The sequence below is a fragment of the Oratosquilla oratoria genome, chromosome 27, assembly GCF_046742065.1.
Source record: "Oratosquilla oratoria isolate Oo_2021 chromosome 27, ASM4674206v1, whole genome shotgun sequence".
NCBI lineage: Eukaryota > Metazoa > Arthropoda > Malacostraca > Stomatopoda > Squillidae > Oratosquilla > Oratosquilla oratoria.
Genome location: NC_134803.1, coordinates 20,774,241 through 20,791,819, shown reverse-complemented (window position 1 = coordinate 20,791,819; position 17,579 = coordinate 20,774,241). Strand labels below are relative to the sequence as shown.

At 36.6% G+C, this 17,579-nt stretch overlaps 1 protein-coding gene across 4 annotated transcripts in view; it reads right to left on the bottom strand.

The window, feature by feature from the left end:
• Positions 1-17,579, bottom strand: part of LOC143039930 (unconventional myosin-Ie-like) — a 409,114-nt gene that overhangs the window by 110,490 nt on the left and 281,045 nt on the right. For all 4 annotated transcript variants that reach the window (XM_076210332.1, XM_076210333.1, XM_076210334.1 and 1 more), the window contains 2 exons: positions 1,859-1,990; positions 1,509-1,730 (listed from right to left, as the gene is read on the bottom strand). In XM_076210332.1, the coding sequence (XP_076066447.1) occupies positions 1,509-1,730; positions 1,859-1,990 (354 nt within the window). The remainder of the gene's footprint in view (positions 1-1,508; positions 1,731-1,858; positions 1,991-17,579) is intronic.

The window sequence follows — 17,579 nt, the reverse complement described above, 5'->3', positions numbered from 1 at the left end:
TGAGTTTAAGAGCAAACTAGACACTGCGAGATACAAAGGCGGGACACCACGAGTCTAGCTCCCCTTCCCGCAAAATACAACTAGGTAAATACATCTGCTCTCTTATTTGCCTCCTTTATCTTATGCTTTACTTCTCTTCTCCTTTCTTTGTACCTCTCATCAGACTTACCCACATTCTATATTTTTATGCACTTATTCAATTTTAAAGAAATGATGGACAAATGATTGATATCACTGCAAATGGTGTCTTACAAGAAAGATGTTGGAGATAAACATCTCCCTGTCATCCATCTTCAAACTATCACACCAGCATTGTGAGGCTGACACTGGGTCTTCTGACTGGGCCAAGATCTCTACCAACTTTAACAGTATCTCCTTCAACTTTTCCTACAAGAGAAGCCAACAAAAGAGCAACTGCTCCCCCATCCTACTACTACATACCAAAGGCTTCTACATGCTGGTAATATAGAAACAGTCCTCCACTAATGCAACACAAACAGCAATGCATTTCTTTCCACAGAGATCTATAGGGAGAGCCTGAGGACCATTGCCAGCCACAGTGAGACTGCAGGATTCTAGTCAACAAAACCTAAGCTGACATTATTATAATGATAATAATAATAATAGTTTCATCTAACTTCACTACATGAAAAAGCTGTTGTCCCACTGTGGCTGGCAACAATCCTTGGGCCTTCCCACAAATCTCTACGAGATGAGACTTTGGATTTTTGTCTATGTCACCAGCTGAAAGTAGAAGAGGAGGAAAGCAGCAATCAGTTGGCAACTCTCTGTATGTGAAAGGGTGTAAGAAATACAGTTAAAGTTGATAGAATGAGATCTTGAGCCCAGTCCAGAGATGGAGTATTAGCCCCTCAGGGCTGCACCTACTTTTGGAAGTGAGGGGATTGACAGGATTTGAAAATAGGCACTTCTGCTGTCCATCTTGCAGGGCCACTGCAAGCAGATACCCATCACTGTTCCCTGCTGACATATTATAGAGAAATACTGAGAACAACAATGAGAGATCCTGCAAGATAACATCAGAGGAATCACCTCTTCACCATTCATCTTCAAAATCCAATACTTTACCTTCATCTAGAGGTGGAGCCCCAAGTGGTTGACACTTAATCTGGGCTAGACCCAAGATCTCTTTCTAGCAACTTTAACTAACATCCCTCTTTTTTTCATGTGAAGATTGATTTATGAAATTTTTGGCTTGAAGGCCAAGCGCAGGAGCCGGTAGGCCATTCAGCGCATATCATATTTTTTCATGTGAAGAAAGCTGACAGATGATGACTGCTTCCCCCCTCCCTCCCCATTCATCTTACTACTCCTCCTTTTCCCTTTTTTCTCCTACTCAGTACAAAAAATAAATAAATAAATGAATAAATAAAGACCCAAACTAATAAAACCCAGACAAGTTCAATGGGAGACCCTTGTACTGTGCCTTTGCAGGTTTCCTATTAGTAAAACCCATGGTAACAATTATTATTTAGAGAAATACTAACCTGATGTTTAACCATTTGTTCATTCCAATCCCGTGGTTTCTTGGTTTCATTGGGTTTGATGCAGCGAATGTAGTGTGGCACACATTTCATTAATGCTCCAACGAGTTCATTTGCCTGTGTTTTTATTTTACTGCCAGCTGTGGTGGGACGGCCCTTTACACCTTGATTTATCTTGTCAGGGAACAAACTTTGTATGAAAGCATTCGAGCTTGTCTGCATAACCTATGAAATAAATATAATTACATTATTAATAACCATATAAACTTGATAAACAATACCAATATAAAAAAAGTCAGGATCTTGTCCACTCAAAATCTGTTTAACTTATGAATTCTTAAAGCTTAACTTACTTCAATAATATCTGTTACAAGAACATCCCTGTTTTTTTCACAAAAACCTTCAATATGATAAGAAACATTCCCAGCATAATGTTTGATTGTAAACCCATCTTTGAATGGCATGTAGTGTGGATTTTCAGACACCTAGAAATAAAAGGGAAAACATGTAAAAATGTGCAAGTTAGAATATATATTTCACCAGCTAATACAGGAATACAGTAGAACCTCTATTTATGATTGCCTAAACATACAAATTTTCCAACATACGATGTGAAATTCGAACTAATATTTGACTCTACACCTGAAGTCATTTCCAAAATACGAAGTCATCGAAGTTTTGCATATACTGTATATATATGCTTACTCAAACACAGCAAAGGAAATATGGATTGGGAGTGAATTATTTATTCCTGACATTTCATCTACTACTTTTTCAAGTACTCGAAATGTCAGGAATAAACGCTTCACTCCCAGTCCATGTTTCCTTTGCCATGTTTAAGCAACTTGTTCACATGGATATTAATTTTCATATATATTTACATATGGATGAGCCATATAGACATAGCTAAACAGACATTTGGAAATGGATTCTAAGAGGAGATTGTATTTACCCAGTTGTATTTAACCAGTTGTATTATACAGGAAGGGAGCTATGCTCGTGATGACCCATCTTTGTATCTCTCAGCATCAAGTTTTTTCTTAAAATCTTGAATAGTGTTTGCACACACTGTTTCTTTGTCTAATTTGTTCCAAGTATCTATCACTCTGTGTGGGAAGCTATTTTTTTTCAGATCTCTTCCGTAAATATCTTTTTTGAGTTTCTTTTCATGTCCACTTGTTTTCCCATTGTCCCATTTCAATAAATCATTCTTATCTAAGATTTCCATTCCTTTCATAATTCTATAGATAGTCAGTAGGTCTCCTTTTTCCCTTCTTTGTTCCAGAGTTGGTAATTCTAATTTGGACAATCTTGGAAAGAGTTGGTGCCAGTTTTGTTGTTGCTCTTTGTATTCTTTCTAATTTTTTTATATTCTTTTTGGTACTGGGTGTCCGTAGTGTTGCTGTGTACTCGAGTTTTGGTCTTATTAGTGTAGTTAATTTTTTTTTTATCATTTCCTCGTCCAAACAGACAAATGCTTGTTTTATTGACCTCAATGAATTGTAGGTTTCTCCAACTATTTTATGATATGCTTGTCCGGTGTCATGTCTTTGCTGATCATCACTCCAAGGTCTTTATCAGAGTTTACTTTTTTGACCTCTTCTTCACCAGTTTTATAATCTCTCGATATTCTGTTTTTACTTTTTCCAAATTCCATTATACTACATTTCTTGATATTGAATTTCACTTCCCACTTTTGAGTCCATTTCCAGATCTTGTCTAAGTCTTGTAACCCTCCTCCATTCTTACTTTTAGTATTTTTACATTGTCTGCAAAGAAATTCATATAACACTCTACTCCTTCATCCATGTCATTTATGTATATGGCATACATGATCGGGGCCAGTACTGATCCCTGCAGGACACCACTTATCATTTCTTCCCAATTTGAGAATCTATCTCTAATTACTACTATCATTTTCCTCCCAGTCAGGAGGTCTTTCATCCATTCCAATAATTTTTCTCTGATACCACCTATTGACTATCTTCCTTATTAGTTTCTTGTGTGGTACCTTATCAAATGCCTTTTATAGGTCCAGAAGGGCACAGTCTGCCCAACCATCTCTCTCTTGTATTATATCTATTAATCTCGAGTATAAGCAGATCAAGTTTGTTGTACATGATCTTCCTTGTCTGAATCCAAATTGATTTGGACTCAATATAGTTTTTTCTTCCAAATGTTTAACCCATCTATTTTTGATGACCTTTTCACAAATTTTTGCTACTGTGCTTGTCAGAGAGACCGGTCTGTAGTTTGATGGATCTTCCTTGTTTCCTCCCTTATAAATCGGTACAATGTTTGCATTCTTCCAGTCCTGTGGCACTTTTCCTTCTTGAAGTGAGAATTTAATTATATTGTATATTTTATCTGCTAAGGAGTAATTGTACTGACAGCACTGTATGAGGCAGGAACATGAAAAATATGAGAGGAAGAGAGGGAGTTTGAATGTGTTGCGATGAGGTGCCTGACAAGTATGATAGGCTGGATAGAGTGAAAAATGAGAAAGTGAAGAGGAGAACGGGGGTGGAAAGAGAGTTGGGAGATAGGGTTGATGGAACAGTACTGGGATGGTTTGGACACATGGAAAGAATGAATGAAGAAAGACTAGTAAAAGAGGTGTGGAAGGCAGAGGTGAAGGACAAGATGGATGGATGAGGTAAAAGGGGTATTGGGAAAGAGCAGAATATCTGTTGAGGAAGGAAGGGAGAAGACAGAAGATTGGTTAGTGAAGAATGGTTGTGTATGGGTGATGCTGGGATGTATGAAAGGGAGTGGGTGAGGAATGGGGGGTCAGGGAGTATGTGTGAATGATATTTTGATGCAGCTTGAAGGGATTTCTCCCAGTCTTCTCTTTTTCTGCATGAGGGGAGAGAGGAGTGGTCTGATTAAATGAAATGGCCTTGCTGTGGATGTGCTGTATCTTGCCACGTTGCTTCTGACCCAGGGCAGTGGATGAGATGCAGGAATAACCCATCATCCAGAAGCCAAGAAAAGAGGGTGGGGTAGTGAATGGGAGTGGAGTATGTAGGGATGAAATGGGTGGGAGTGGATTTATGCCTTTGACTTTGGCTACCTCCCTTGTACATACATATACCAAGGCTTTTTCCCCCTTACAAGGGAGGTAGCCAAAAAGGAAAAGGCATAAAATCATTCCCACCCATTCCATCCCTAAATACACTCCACACCCCTCCACCCTCCCTCTCATCTTAGCACCTCCTGGATGACGGGTCATCCCTGCACCTTGTCCACTGCCCTGGGTCAGAAGCAGTGTCGCAAGACACAGCACATCCACAGCAACGCCGCTTCATTAAATCGATGACCCCCCCTCTCCGTCCCCTCATGCATAAAAGGAGAAGTCGGGGAGAAATCCCTTTGGGCTGCGTCAAATTTTGCTCACACATACTACCTCACCACCCATCCCCCTACCCATTCCACCTCATGCATCACAGCATCATCCATATACAACCATTCTCCATTCACCCCTGTTTTCTGTCCTCTCCCGTCCTTCCTCAACAGACATTCCCCTCTTCCCCAAAGCCCCTTTCACCCCATCCATCCACCTCATCCTAGGACGTCCCCTCATGTTCACTCCCTCCACATTGCCTTCCATACCTCTTTTACTAGTCTTTCTTCACTCATTCTTTCCATGTGTCCAAACCATCCTAATACTCTTTCATCAACCCTATCTCCCAGCTCCCTTTCTACCCCTGTTCTTCTCCTCACCTCATTTCTCACTCTATCTAGCCTAGTAACCCCCATCATACTTCTCAGACACCTCATCTCAAACACATTCAAACTCTTTCTCTCTTCTTCTCTTATGTTCCATGTTTCTGCCCCATACAGTGCTGTTGGCACAATCACTCCTTCATACAGTCTCCTCTTAGCATCCATTCCCAAATGTCTATTCCTCATTACACTCTTCAATCCACCAAGGCATTTACTCGCTTCTCTCAATCTACACTCTACCTCCACCTTCACTTCACCTTTTCCTGCCACATTTGCATCCAAGTATCTAAAACTATCCACTTCCTCCAGTCGCTCTCCCTTAATGCTCACTTCCAGTCTACTGCCACTTTCACCCCTTGTACATCTCATCACCTTACTTTTACCCACATTTATCTTTAGCTTTCTTCTATCAAAATACTTTCCCAAACTCTGTCACCAACTTCCTCATTCCCTCCTCCGATCCTGCCACAAGCGCAGTGTCGTCAGCAAACAACAGCTGGCTCACCTCCCACTTTTCACCATTTTCTTTAACCATCTCCAATCCCTGACCCACTACCCTTGCATTTACCTCTCGCACTACCCCATCCATGTATAAGTTGAACAGCCAGGGCGACATAACGCATCCTTGATGAAGTCCCACCTTTACCTCGAACCACTCACTCTCTCCATTTCTAATCCTGACACAAGCTCTACTACTCTCATAAAAACTCTTGACAGCTCCTAGAAGCTTTCCTCCTATCCCATATATCTGCATAACCTCCCACAGTGCCATTCTGTCTACCCTATCGTAAGCCTTTTCCAGATCCATAAAAGCCCAAAAAACATCCTTCCCCTTTCCTATAGCATTCTCACATATTTGTAAGGGGGAAAAAGCCATGGTTATATGTGTATTTACCTAGTTGTATTTACCTAGTTGTATTTTACGGGAAGGGGAGCTATGCTCGTGGGGTCCCGTCTTCATATCTCATTTTATCTAAACTATTTTTAAATTCATGTATTGTTTTTGCACACACCACTTTCTCATCTAACTTGTTCCAACTGTCAATTACTCTGTGAGGACAGCTGTTCTTTTTCACATCTCTTCTATAGCTGTCTTTTTTTTTTTTTCCGTGTCCTCTTGTATTTCTATCATCCCATTTTTTCAGATTCTCTCTATCAGTAATTTCTATGCCTTTCATGATTCTGTAAATAGCTATCAAATCTCCTCTCTCTCTTCTTTGCTCTAGTGTCTGTAGTTCAAGTTATGCTAGTCTCTCTTCATATGATAGTTTTGAGAGTGTTGGTGCCAGTTTTGTAATTGCTCTTTGCATTCAAGTTTTTTTATAAAAAAAATTGTACTTGGTGACCACATCGTTGCTGCATATTCCAATCTTGGTCTTATCAGAGTGATTAGAATTTTCTTCACCATTTCTTCATCCAGGTATGTAAATGCAACTTTGATTGTTCTTATTAGATTATAAGTTTCTCCAAAAATCTTATTTATATGTTTCTCAGGTGACATATTCATAACAATGACTCCCAGGTCCTTCTCATTTTCTACTTTTTTTATTCCTTCTTCTCCTAATTTATATGATCCTGTTATTCTGTTTTTGCTTTTTCCAAATTCCATTATACTACACTTTTTTTGTATTGAACTCCATCTCCCACTTCCTACTCCATTCCTGTACTTTATTTAGATCACTCTGTAGTGATTCACAATCTTCTTCCGTGTTCACTCTTTTCAGTAGTTTTGCATCACCTACAAAGAAGTTCATATAGCTTTCAATTCCTTCATCCATATCATTAATATATATAGCAAACATTATTGGGGCCAGAACTGTTCCTTGTGGAACACCGCTTATTACTTCATCCCATTTTGAGTGTTGATCTCTTATCACTCCTCTCATTTTTCTTTCTTGCAAAAAGTCTTCCATCCAATTAAGCAGTTTGCCCTGTATTCCTCCTTCAGTTTCTAATTTCTTAAGCAACTTCTTATGTGGTACTTTGTCAAAAGCTTTTTTTAGGTCTAGAAATGCACAATCAGCCCATCCATCTCTTTCTTGTATTATATCTATTAGCCTTGAATAGAAACATATTAAATTGGTGACGCATGATCGTCCTTGTCTGAATCCAAATTGCCTTGGATTTAGCACGTTGTTTTTTTCTAAATATTTTACCCATCTACTTTTGACAATTCTTTCACAAATATTTGCTATTGTACTTGTTAGAGAGACTGGTCTATAGTTGGTAGGGTCTTCTTTATTTCCTCCTTTATATATAGGTACTATATTTGCTTTTTTCCAATCTTCTGGAACTTTTCCTTCTTTCAAGGAACTGTTTATTATGCTATGTATTTTAAAAAGTCTGCCAGTTTATTCCTGCATTCTTTCAAAATCCAGTTTGCTATTTCATCTGGTCCATGCGATTGTCTGACATCAAGATTACTCAAGTGTTTCAATATTTCATTCTTTGTTACTTCTATTTCTTTCATGGGGGGGACTTTCTCTTTCCATCCGATCTCTTCAGGTTGTATGTTCTCCCTTGTAAACACTGATTTAAAATGTTTGTTCATAATTTCCGCCATTTCAATTTCCTCTGTGTATTCAACTCCTCCTTGTCTTAATTTCTCCAAATCTTGTTTGTTTTTCAGTTTGTTATTTACAAATCTGTAAAATAATTTTGGTTGATCTTTACACTTTTCTATGACATCTTTTTCATATTTTCTCTTTTCCTCTCTGCACGTTTGTACATATTCATTTCTATAACAAGTATATATTTTCCATTTTTCAGGCCTTTTGTCTTTTTTTCATCTGGTCCAAGCTTTGTCTCTTTTGTCTTTTAACTCCCTACAACTTTTGTTGTACCAGCATTTTACATATTCTTTTCTTGTTTTTGTCTTGGGACATACTTTTCCACTCCTTTTTTATAAATTTTTGTCAAAATATTCCATTTCTCTTCCACTGCTGTTTCTTCTTTGTATATTCCTTCCCAGTTTTCTTTTTGAAAGAATTCTCTTATTTTATCAAAGTTTGTTTTTTCATACATCATTCTTCCTTTTCTATATTGTTCATTTCTTTTCGTGTATTTTTCCTCATTTAGTTCCAGTTCAATCAATATGTGGTCACTTTTACTTATTGGTGTTTTATATTCAATCTTTTCCACTATTCTAGGTTCAGATGTAATTATTAGGTCTAGTCTCGATGGTTCTTCATTTCTATACCTAGTGTTCTCCTGTATCCACTGTGTCATTGTATGGTCAGTAATCATCTCAAGTAGAGCGTTTCCCCATGAGCTGTCTCCACCCTTTACTGTCATCTCTTCCCAGCAGATTTCTTTGCAATTAAAGTCGCCCATCATAACTATTCTTCCTCCATCTTCCATTATCTTATTTAATGTTATCTTTGTGTCTTCTAACATACTTTTATGTTCACTCTCTTCCCACGAGGCTGTTTTCGGAGGCACATAATTTATCACAAACTTTCTGCTCTTCTTATCTCTGTCTTCCACTTCGATCATAATCATCTCTACTGTGACACACCTCACGTTTATATTCTTCTTAGTCAGGAACATAATTCCACCCCCTTGCTTTGTCTCTCTGTTTCTAATCCAATACTTATATGCATCATGTCCTACACTGTTGGGTGGTAGTGGACCTTTTAATTTTGTTTCTACAATTCCCATTATGTCCGGTTCTTTTTCCTTCAGATAATCATTCAGCTCATTCAATCCTGTTATTAATCCATCTATATTTGTGTAAGACACTCTTAGTTTTCTGCCACTTCCATTGTGTTCTCTGTTTCCCTTTTGTTTTTCTCTAGTATGTCGAATTTCCTTACTTTCATATTCACTATTCTCCAATAGAATCTCTCTTTTTCTGACTCTGTTCTGGTCTCGTTTTTTTTGTTAGCTTCAAGTCTTTTCTTTTTTTCCTCCTCTCTTTCCTCATTATTCATTTCCCTTTTTATCCATACCTTTTTATATTGTTCACTTGTTGCTAGTTTCCCTTTTTTGGATAAGATATTCTCTGCCGTCGTTTGTGACCTGAATTTAATCTTAATTGGTCTGGTCTTATCTGTACTATACTTTCCGAACCGAAACTTCTCTTCGATTTGTTTCATTATTTCTGGTTCATCTTCCTGAACTGATTCTAGTACACTGCTTACTTTTTCATTTTCCTCTTTGATTCTTGTGGTTCTATCTGGGTTATGTTTCTCTTCCATTCCTAATATAATTATACATTTCTTTTTATCTGCTAAGTCTCTTACTATATTCTCCTTCTGTCTCATCACTTTAATAACTGAGTCTTCAGTTTGTTCTTTCATTTGTTGTTTGATTATGTCAGTAAATGCAACTTTACTGTTTTCTTGGATTTTTTCCAACCCTCTTTGTTGTACTTACTATTCCTCTTTAATTCTTCATTCTCATCTTAGCTGTCTTTTTAGTTCTTCTATTTCCTTAGTTAAGTTTTCGTTTGCTTTCTCTAGTGCTTCCAATCTTTCAACCCTTTCTGCCATTTTTGACATTCTACTGAACCTACTCTCCCAATGTTCGGTCATTTGTTAAAGTTTTTCTTCGAGTCTTGCCAGTCGGGGGAGGTTGGTATCCGCCACCCCCTCATTGAATCCATGGAAATTATTATCCTCACCTTCTATTGTGTTACTCATATGTTTCTAATCTTTACATTTTTGTTAGACCTTTCGTCATCACTAAATTGGTCCGGCCCTCTTTTGTTTACATGGCGTCTGCCTGCCTGGGCCAAGTCATCTCCTTCCTCATTTCCTTCCATTTCCCTCAGTTATCCCTCCCCTTCTCCTTTTTCCTCACTTTCCCACTACACCACGAGCAATTCCCCCCCCTGTAAATACAATAGGTACTTCCTTTGCATTGAGATCCACGAGAATTTAACTTTTTCTTCAGGACATCAATCTCCGCCGTCCATCCAACGGACGTGTGTGTGCGTATATATATATACAGGTAAACGTCGACTTACGATGGCATTAGGTTTCGATAGAGCCATCGTAAGACGATTTCATCGTAAGTCGATCCCCAATTTGTGTATCACTGTTCCGTGGTCACTGTACCTAGCCTACCTGTATATTAACCACCAGAGATACTGAATATAGCCTATTAAACATGTACAGTAGTTTATTTAATTATTTTTATCCTTTTTACCATATTCAAACACTATGATATGTATTTTCAGTACGGACCTTAAATCTCGCGGGCAGCAGCCAATGCCAGCCGTACGACGTGACGTAATAATACTCGCATCATAAAATATAGTCACCGCTTATATTGATCGTTCTCTCTTTCACCCGCGAATTTTGAAAACCACAGAGAATGGGATTTAGGGCACATTTGAGAGAATGTAAAAACACAGGGGCGACTACAATAAATATAATCAAGACGCCGATATGGCACCGTCGCGAATCCACTTGCTCCTCATGACGCCTACGTGTGCGGCACCGTATGGAAGGGGTTAAATTATCATATCGTCGTCGTCGTCGTCGTCATCGTAAAGTCGAACAATCGTAAGTCGCGGCCATCGTAAGTCGACGTTTACCTGTATATATATATATATATATATATATATATATATATATATATATATATATATATATATATATATGTATTTACCTAATTGTATTTACCTAGTTGTAATATATGGGAGGGGAGCTATGCTCTTGGTGACCCGTCTTTGTATCTCTCCGCATCAAGTTTTATCTTAAAATCTTGTATAGTGTTAGCACATACTGTTTTGTTGTCTAATTTGTTCCATGTATTTATCGCTCTGTGTGGGAAACTGTTCCTTTTCAAGTTTTTTCTATAACTATCCTTTTTCAATTTTTTTCCGTGTCCTCTTGTTTTACCGTTGTCCCACATTAATAGGTCGTTCCTGTCTAAAACTTCCATTCCTTTCATTATTCTGTAGATAGTTAGCAAATCTCCTCCTTCTCTTCTTTGTTCCAGAGTTGGTAGGTTCAATTTGGATAGTCTTTGCTCATATGTTAGTTCGGCGAGTATCGGTGCTAGTTTTGTTGTCGCTCTTTGTAATCTTTCTAGTTTCTTAATATTCTTTTTGGTACTGGGTGTCCAAAGTGATGCTGCATACTCGATTTTTGGTCTTATTAGTGTAGTATTTTCCTTATCATTTCTTCGTCCATATAGGTAAATGCCACTTTGATTGCTCTCAATAAGTTGTAGGTTTCTCCGAACATCTTGTTTATATGCTTATCTGGTTTCATGTCCTTTCCAATCATCACTCCAAGATCTTTTTCATAGTTTGTTTTATTTATTTTTTCTTCCCCAATTCTGTAATCTTTTGATATTCTATTTTTACTCTTTCCAAATTCCATTATGCTGCATTTCTTAATATTGAATTTTACTTCCTATTTTTGAGTCCAATTCCATATTGTGTCCAGATCTTGTTGCAATGAGTTGCAGTCCTCTTCCGTTTTTACTTTCTTAAGTAATTTTGCATCATCTGCAAAAAAAATTATATAGCACTCCACGCCTTCATTCATGTCCATTAACCACTTCAATACGGGACTTAAATCTCGCGGGCAGCAGCCAATGCCAGCCGTACGACGTAACGAAATAATATTCGCGTCATAAAATATAGTCGCCGCTTATATCGATCGTTCTCTCTTTCACCCGCGAATTTTGAAAACCACAGAGAATGGGATTTAGGGCGCATTTGGGAGAATGTAAAAACACAGGGGCGACTACAATAAATATAATCAAGACGCCGATATGGCAGCGTCGCGAATCCACTTGCTCCTCATGACGCCTACGTGTGCGGCACCGTATGGAAGGGGTTAACGTATACAGCGAACATGATCGGTGCCAGTACTGATCCTTGCAGGACCCCGCTTTTTACTTCTTCCCAGTTGGAGAATTTTTCTCTAATTACAACTCTCATTTTCCTCCCAATCAGAAAGTCTTTCATCCATTCCAATAATATATATATATATGTATTTACCTAGTTGTATTTACCTAGTTGTATTTTACGGGAAGGGGAGCTATGCTCGTGGGGTCCTGTCTTCATATCTCATTTTATCTAAACTATTTTTAAATTCATGTATTGTTTTTGCACACACCACTTTCTCATCTAACTTGCTCCAACTGTTTATTACTCTGTGAGGAAAGCTGTTCTTTTTCAAGTCTCTTCTATAGCTGTCTTTTTTTATTTTCTTTCCGTGTCCTCTTGTATTTCTGTCATCCCATTTTATCAGATTCTCTCTATCAGTAATTTCTATGCCTTTCATGATTCTGTAAATAACTATCAAATCTCCTCTCTCTCTTCTTTGCTCTAGTGTCTGTAGTTCAAGTTTTTCTAGTCTCTCTTCATATGATAGTTTTGAGAGTGTTGGTGCCAGTTTTGTAATTGCTCTTTGTATTCTTTCAAGTTTTTTTATACATTTTTTTGTACTTGGTGACCATATCGTTGCTGCATATTCCAATCTTGATCTTATCAGGGTGATTAGGATTTTCTTCACCATTTCTTCATCCAGGTATGTAAATGCAACTTTGATTGTTCTTATTAGATTATAAGTTTCTCCAAAAATCTTATTTATATGTTTCTCAGGTGACATATTATTCATAACAATGACTCCCAGGTCCTTCTCATTTTCTACTTTTTTTATTCCTTCTTCTCCCAATTTATATGCTCCTGTTATTCTGTTTTTGCTTTTTCCAAATTCCATTATACTACACTTTTTTGTATTGAACTCCATCTCCCACTTCCTACTCCATTCCTGTACTATATTTAGATCTCTCTGTAGTGATTCACAATCTTCTTCAGTTTTCACTCTTTTCAGTAGTTTTGCATCATCTGCAAAGAAGCTCATATAGCTTTCAATTCCTTCATCCATATCATTAATATATATAGCAAACATTATTTGGGCCAGAACTGTTCCCTGCGGAACACCGCTTATTACTTCATCCCATTTTGAGTGCTGGTTTCTTATCACTACTCTCATTTTTCTTTCTTGCAAAAAGTCTTCCATCCAATTTAGTAGTTTTCCCTGTATTCCTCCTTCAGTTTCTAATTTCTTAAGCAACTTCTTATGTGGTACTTTGTCAAAAGCTTTCTTTAGGTCTAGAAATGCACAGTCCGCCCATCCATCTCTTTCTTGTATTATATCTATTAGCCTTGAATAGAAACATATTAAATTGGTGACGCATGATCGTCCTTGTCTGAATCCAAATTGCCTTGGTTTTAACACTTTGTTTTTTTCTAAATATTTTACCCATCTACTTTTGATAATTCTTTCACAAATTTTTGCTATTGTACTTGTTAGAGAGACTGGTCTATAGTTTGTAGGTTCTTCTTTATTTCCTCCTTTATATATAGGTACTATATTTGCTTTTTTCCAATCTTCTGGAACTTTTCCTTCTTTCAAGGAACTGTTTAGTATGCTATGTATTTTGTCTGCCAGTTCATTCCTGCATTCTTTCAGAATCCAGTTTGCTATATCATCTGGTCCATGCAATTTTCTGACATCAAGATTACTCAAGTGTGTCAATATTTCATTCTTTGTTACTTCTATTTCTTCCATAGCGGGGACTTTCTCTTTACACTCAATCTCTTCAGGTTGTATGTTCTCCCTTGTAAACACTGATTTAAAATGTTTGTTCATAATTTCCGATATTTCCATTTCCTCAGTGTATTCAACTCCCTCTTGTCTTAATTTCTCCAAGTCTTGTTTGTTTTTCAGTTTATTGTTTACAAATCTGTAGAATAGTTTTGGTTGATCTTTACACTTTTCTATGACATCTTTTTCATATTTTCTCTTTTCCTCTCTGCACGTTTGTACATATTCATTTCTATAACCGGTATATATTTTCCATTTTTCAGGTCTTCTGTCTTTTTTCCATCTGGTCCAGGCTCTGTCTCTTTTGTCTTTTAACTCCTTACAACTTTTGTTGTACCAGCATTTTACATATTCTTTTTCTTGTTTTTGTCTTGGGACATACTTTTCCACTCCTTTTTTGTAAATTTTTGTCAAAATATTCCATTTCTCTTCCACTGTTGTTTCTTCTTTGTATATTTCTTCCCAGTTTTCTTGTTGAAAGAATTCTCTTATTTTATCAAAGTTTGTTTTTTCATACATCATTCTTCCTTTTCTATATTGCTCATTTCTTTTCATATATTTTTCTTCATTAAGTTCCAGTTCAATCAATATGTGGTCACTTTTAATTATTGGTGTTTTATATTCAATCTTGTCCACTATTCTAGGTTCAGATGTAATTATTAAGTCTAGTCTCGATGGTTCTTCTTCATTTCTATACCTGGTGTTCTCCTGTATCCATTGTGTCATTGTATGGTCAGTAATCATCTCAAGTAGAGCGTTTCCCCATGAGCCGTCTCCACCCTTTACTGTCATTTCTTCCCAGCAGATTTCTTTACAATTAAAGTCGCCCATTATAACTATTCTTCCTCCATCTTCCATTATTTTATTTAATGTTATCTTTGTGTCCTCTAACATACTTATATGTTCACTCTCCTCCCATGAGGCTGTTTTCGGAGGCACATAATTTATCACAAATTTTCTGCTCTTCTTATCTCTGTCTTCCACTTCTATCATAATCATCTCTACTGTATTCTTTCCATATATGACACCCTTCACGTTTATATCCTTCTATATATATATATATATGTATTTACCTAGTTGTATTTTACGGGAAGGGGAGCTATGCTCGTGGGGTCCCGTCTTCATATCTCATTTTATCTAAACTATTTTTAAATTCATGTATTGATTTTGCACACACCACTTTCTCATCTAACTTGTTCCAACTGTCTATTGCTCTGTGAGGAAAGCTGTTCTTTTTAAAATCTCTTCTATAGCTGTCTTTTTTTATTTTCTTTCCGTGTCCTCTTGTATTTCTGTCATCCCATTTTATCAGATTCTCTCTATCAGTAATTTCTATGCCTTTCATGATTCTGTAAATAGCTATCAAATCTCCTCTCTCTCTTCTTTGCTCTAGTGTCTGTAGTTTAAGTTTTTGTAGTCTCTCTTCATATGATAGTTTTGAGAGTGTTGGTGCCAGTTTTGTAATTGCTCTTTGTATTCTTTCAAGTTTTTTTATACATTTTTTTGTACTTGGTGACCATATCGTTGCTGCATATTCCAATCTTGGTCTTATCAGGGTGATTAGGATTTTCCTCACCATTTCTTCATCCAGGTATGTAAATGCCACTTTGATTGTTCTTATTAAATTATAAGTTTCTCCAAAAATCTTATTTATATGTTTCTCAGGTGACATATTATTCATAACAATGACTCCCAGGTCCTTCTCATTTTCTACTTTTTTTATTCCTTCTTCTCCCAAATTATATGATCCTGTTATTCTGTTTTTGCTTTTTCCAAATTCCATTATACTACACTTTTTTGTATTGAACTCCATCTCCCACTTCCTACTCCATTCTTGTACTTTATTTAGATCTCTCTGTAGTGATTCACAATCTTCTTCAGTTTTCACTCTTTTCAGTAATTTTGCATCATCTGCAAAGAAGCTCATATAGCTTTCAATTCCTTCATCCATATCATTAATATATATAGCAAACATTATTGGGGCCAGAACTGTTCCCTGCGGGACACCGCTTATTACTTCATTCCATTTTGAGTGCTGATCTCTTATCACTACTCTCATTTTTCTTTCTTGCAAAAAGTCTTCCATCCAATTTAGCAATTTACCTTGTATTCCTCCTTCATATTCTAATTTCTTAAGCAACTTCTTATGTGGTACTTTGTCAAAAGCTTTTTTTAGGTCTAGAAATGCACAATCAGCCCATCCATCTCTTTCTTGTATTATATCTATTAGCCTTGAATAGAAACATATTAAATTGGTGACGCATGATCGTCCTTGTCTGAATCCAAATTGCCTTGGATTTAGTACGTTGTTTTTTTCCAAGTATTTTACCCATCTACTTTTGATAATTCTTTCACATATTTTTGCTATTGTACTTGTTAGAGAGACTGGTCTATAGTTGGTAGGTTCTTCTTTATTTCCTCCTTTATATATAGGTACTATATTTGCTTTTTTCCAATCTTCTGGAACTTTTCCTTCTTTTAAGGAACTGCTTATTATGCTATGTATTTTGTCTGCCAGTTCATTCCTGCATTCTTTCAGAATCCAGTTTGCTATTTCATCTGGCCCATGCGATTTTCTGACATCAAAATTACCCAAGTGTGTCAATATTTCATTCTTTGTTACTTCTATTTCTTCCATAGGGGGGACTTTTTCCTTCCACTCAATCTCTTCAGGTTGTATATTTTCCCTTGTAAACACTGATTTAAAATGTTTGTTCATAATTTCTGCCATTTCCATTTCCTCAGTGTATTCAACTCCTCCTTGTCTTAATTTCTCTAAGTCTTGTTTGTTTTTCAGTTTATTGTTTACAAATCTGTAGAATAGTTTTGGTTGATCTTTACACTTTTCTATAACATCTTTTTCATATTTTCTTTTTTCCTCTCTGCACTTTTGTACATATTCATTTCTATAACCAGTATATATTTTCCATTTTTCAGGTCTTCTGTCTTTTTTCCATCTGTTCCAGGCTTTGTCTCTTTTGTCCTTTAACTCCCTACAACTTTTGTTGTACCAGCATTTTACATATTCTTTTTCTTGTTTTTGTCTTGGGACATACTTTTCCACTCCTTTTTTGTAAATTTTTGTCAAAATATTCCATTTCTCTTCCACTGTTGCTTCTTCTTTGTATATTTCTTCCCAGTTTTCTTGTTGGAAGAATTCTCTTATTTTATCAAAGTTTGTTTTTTCATACATCATTCTTCCTTTTCTATATTGCTCATTTCTTTTCATATATTTTTCTTCATTAAGTTCCAGTTCAATCAATATGTGGTCACTTTTAATTATTGGTGTTTTATATTCAATCTTGTCCACTATTCTAGGTTCAGATGTAATTATTAAGTCTAGTCTCGATGGTTCTTCTTCATTTCTATACCTGGTGTTCTCCTGTATCCATTGTGTCATTGTATGGTCAGTAATCATCTCAAGTAGAGCGTTTCCCCATGAGCCGTCTCCACCCTTTACTGTCATTTCTTCCCAGCAGATTTCTTTACAATTAAAGTCGCCCATTATAACTATTCTTCCTCCATCTTCCATTATTTTATTTAATGTTATCTTTGTGTCCTCTAACATACTTATATGTTCACTCTCCTCCCATGAGGCTGTTTTCGGAGGCACATAATTTATCACAAATTTTCTGCTCTTCTTATCTCTGTCTTCCACTTCTATCATAATCATCTCTACTGTATTCTTTCCATATATGACACCCTTCACGTTTATATCCTTCTATATATATATATATATGTATATGTGTGTGTGTGTGTGTATATATATATA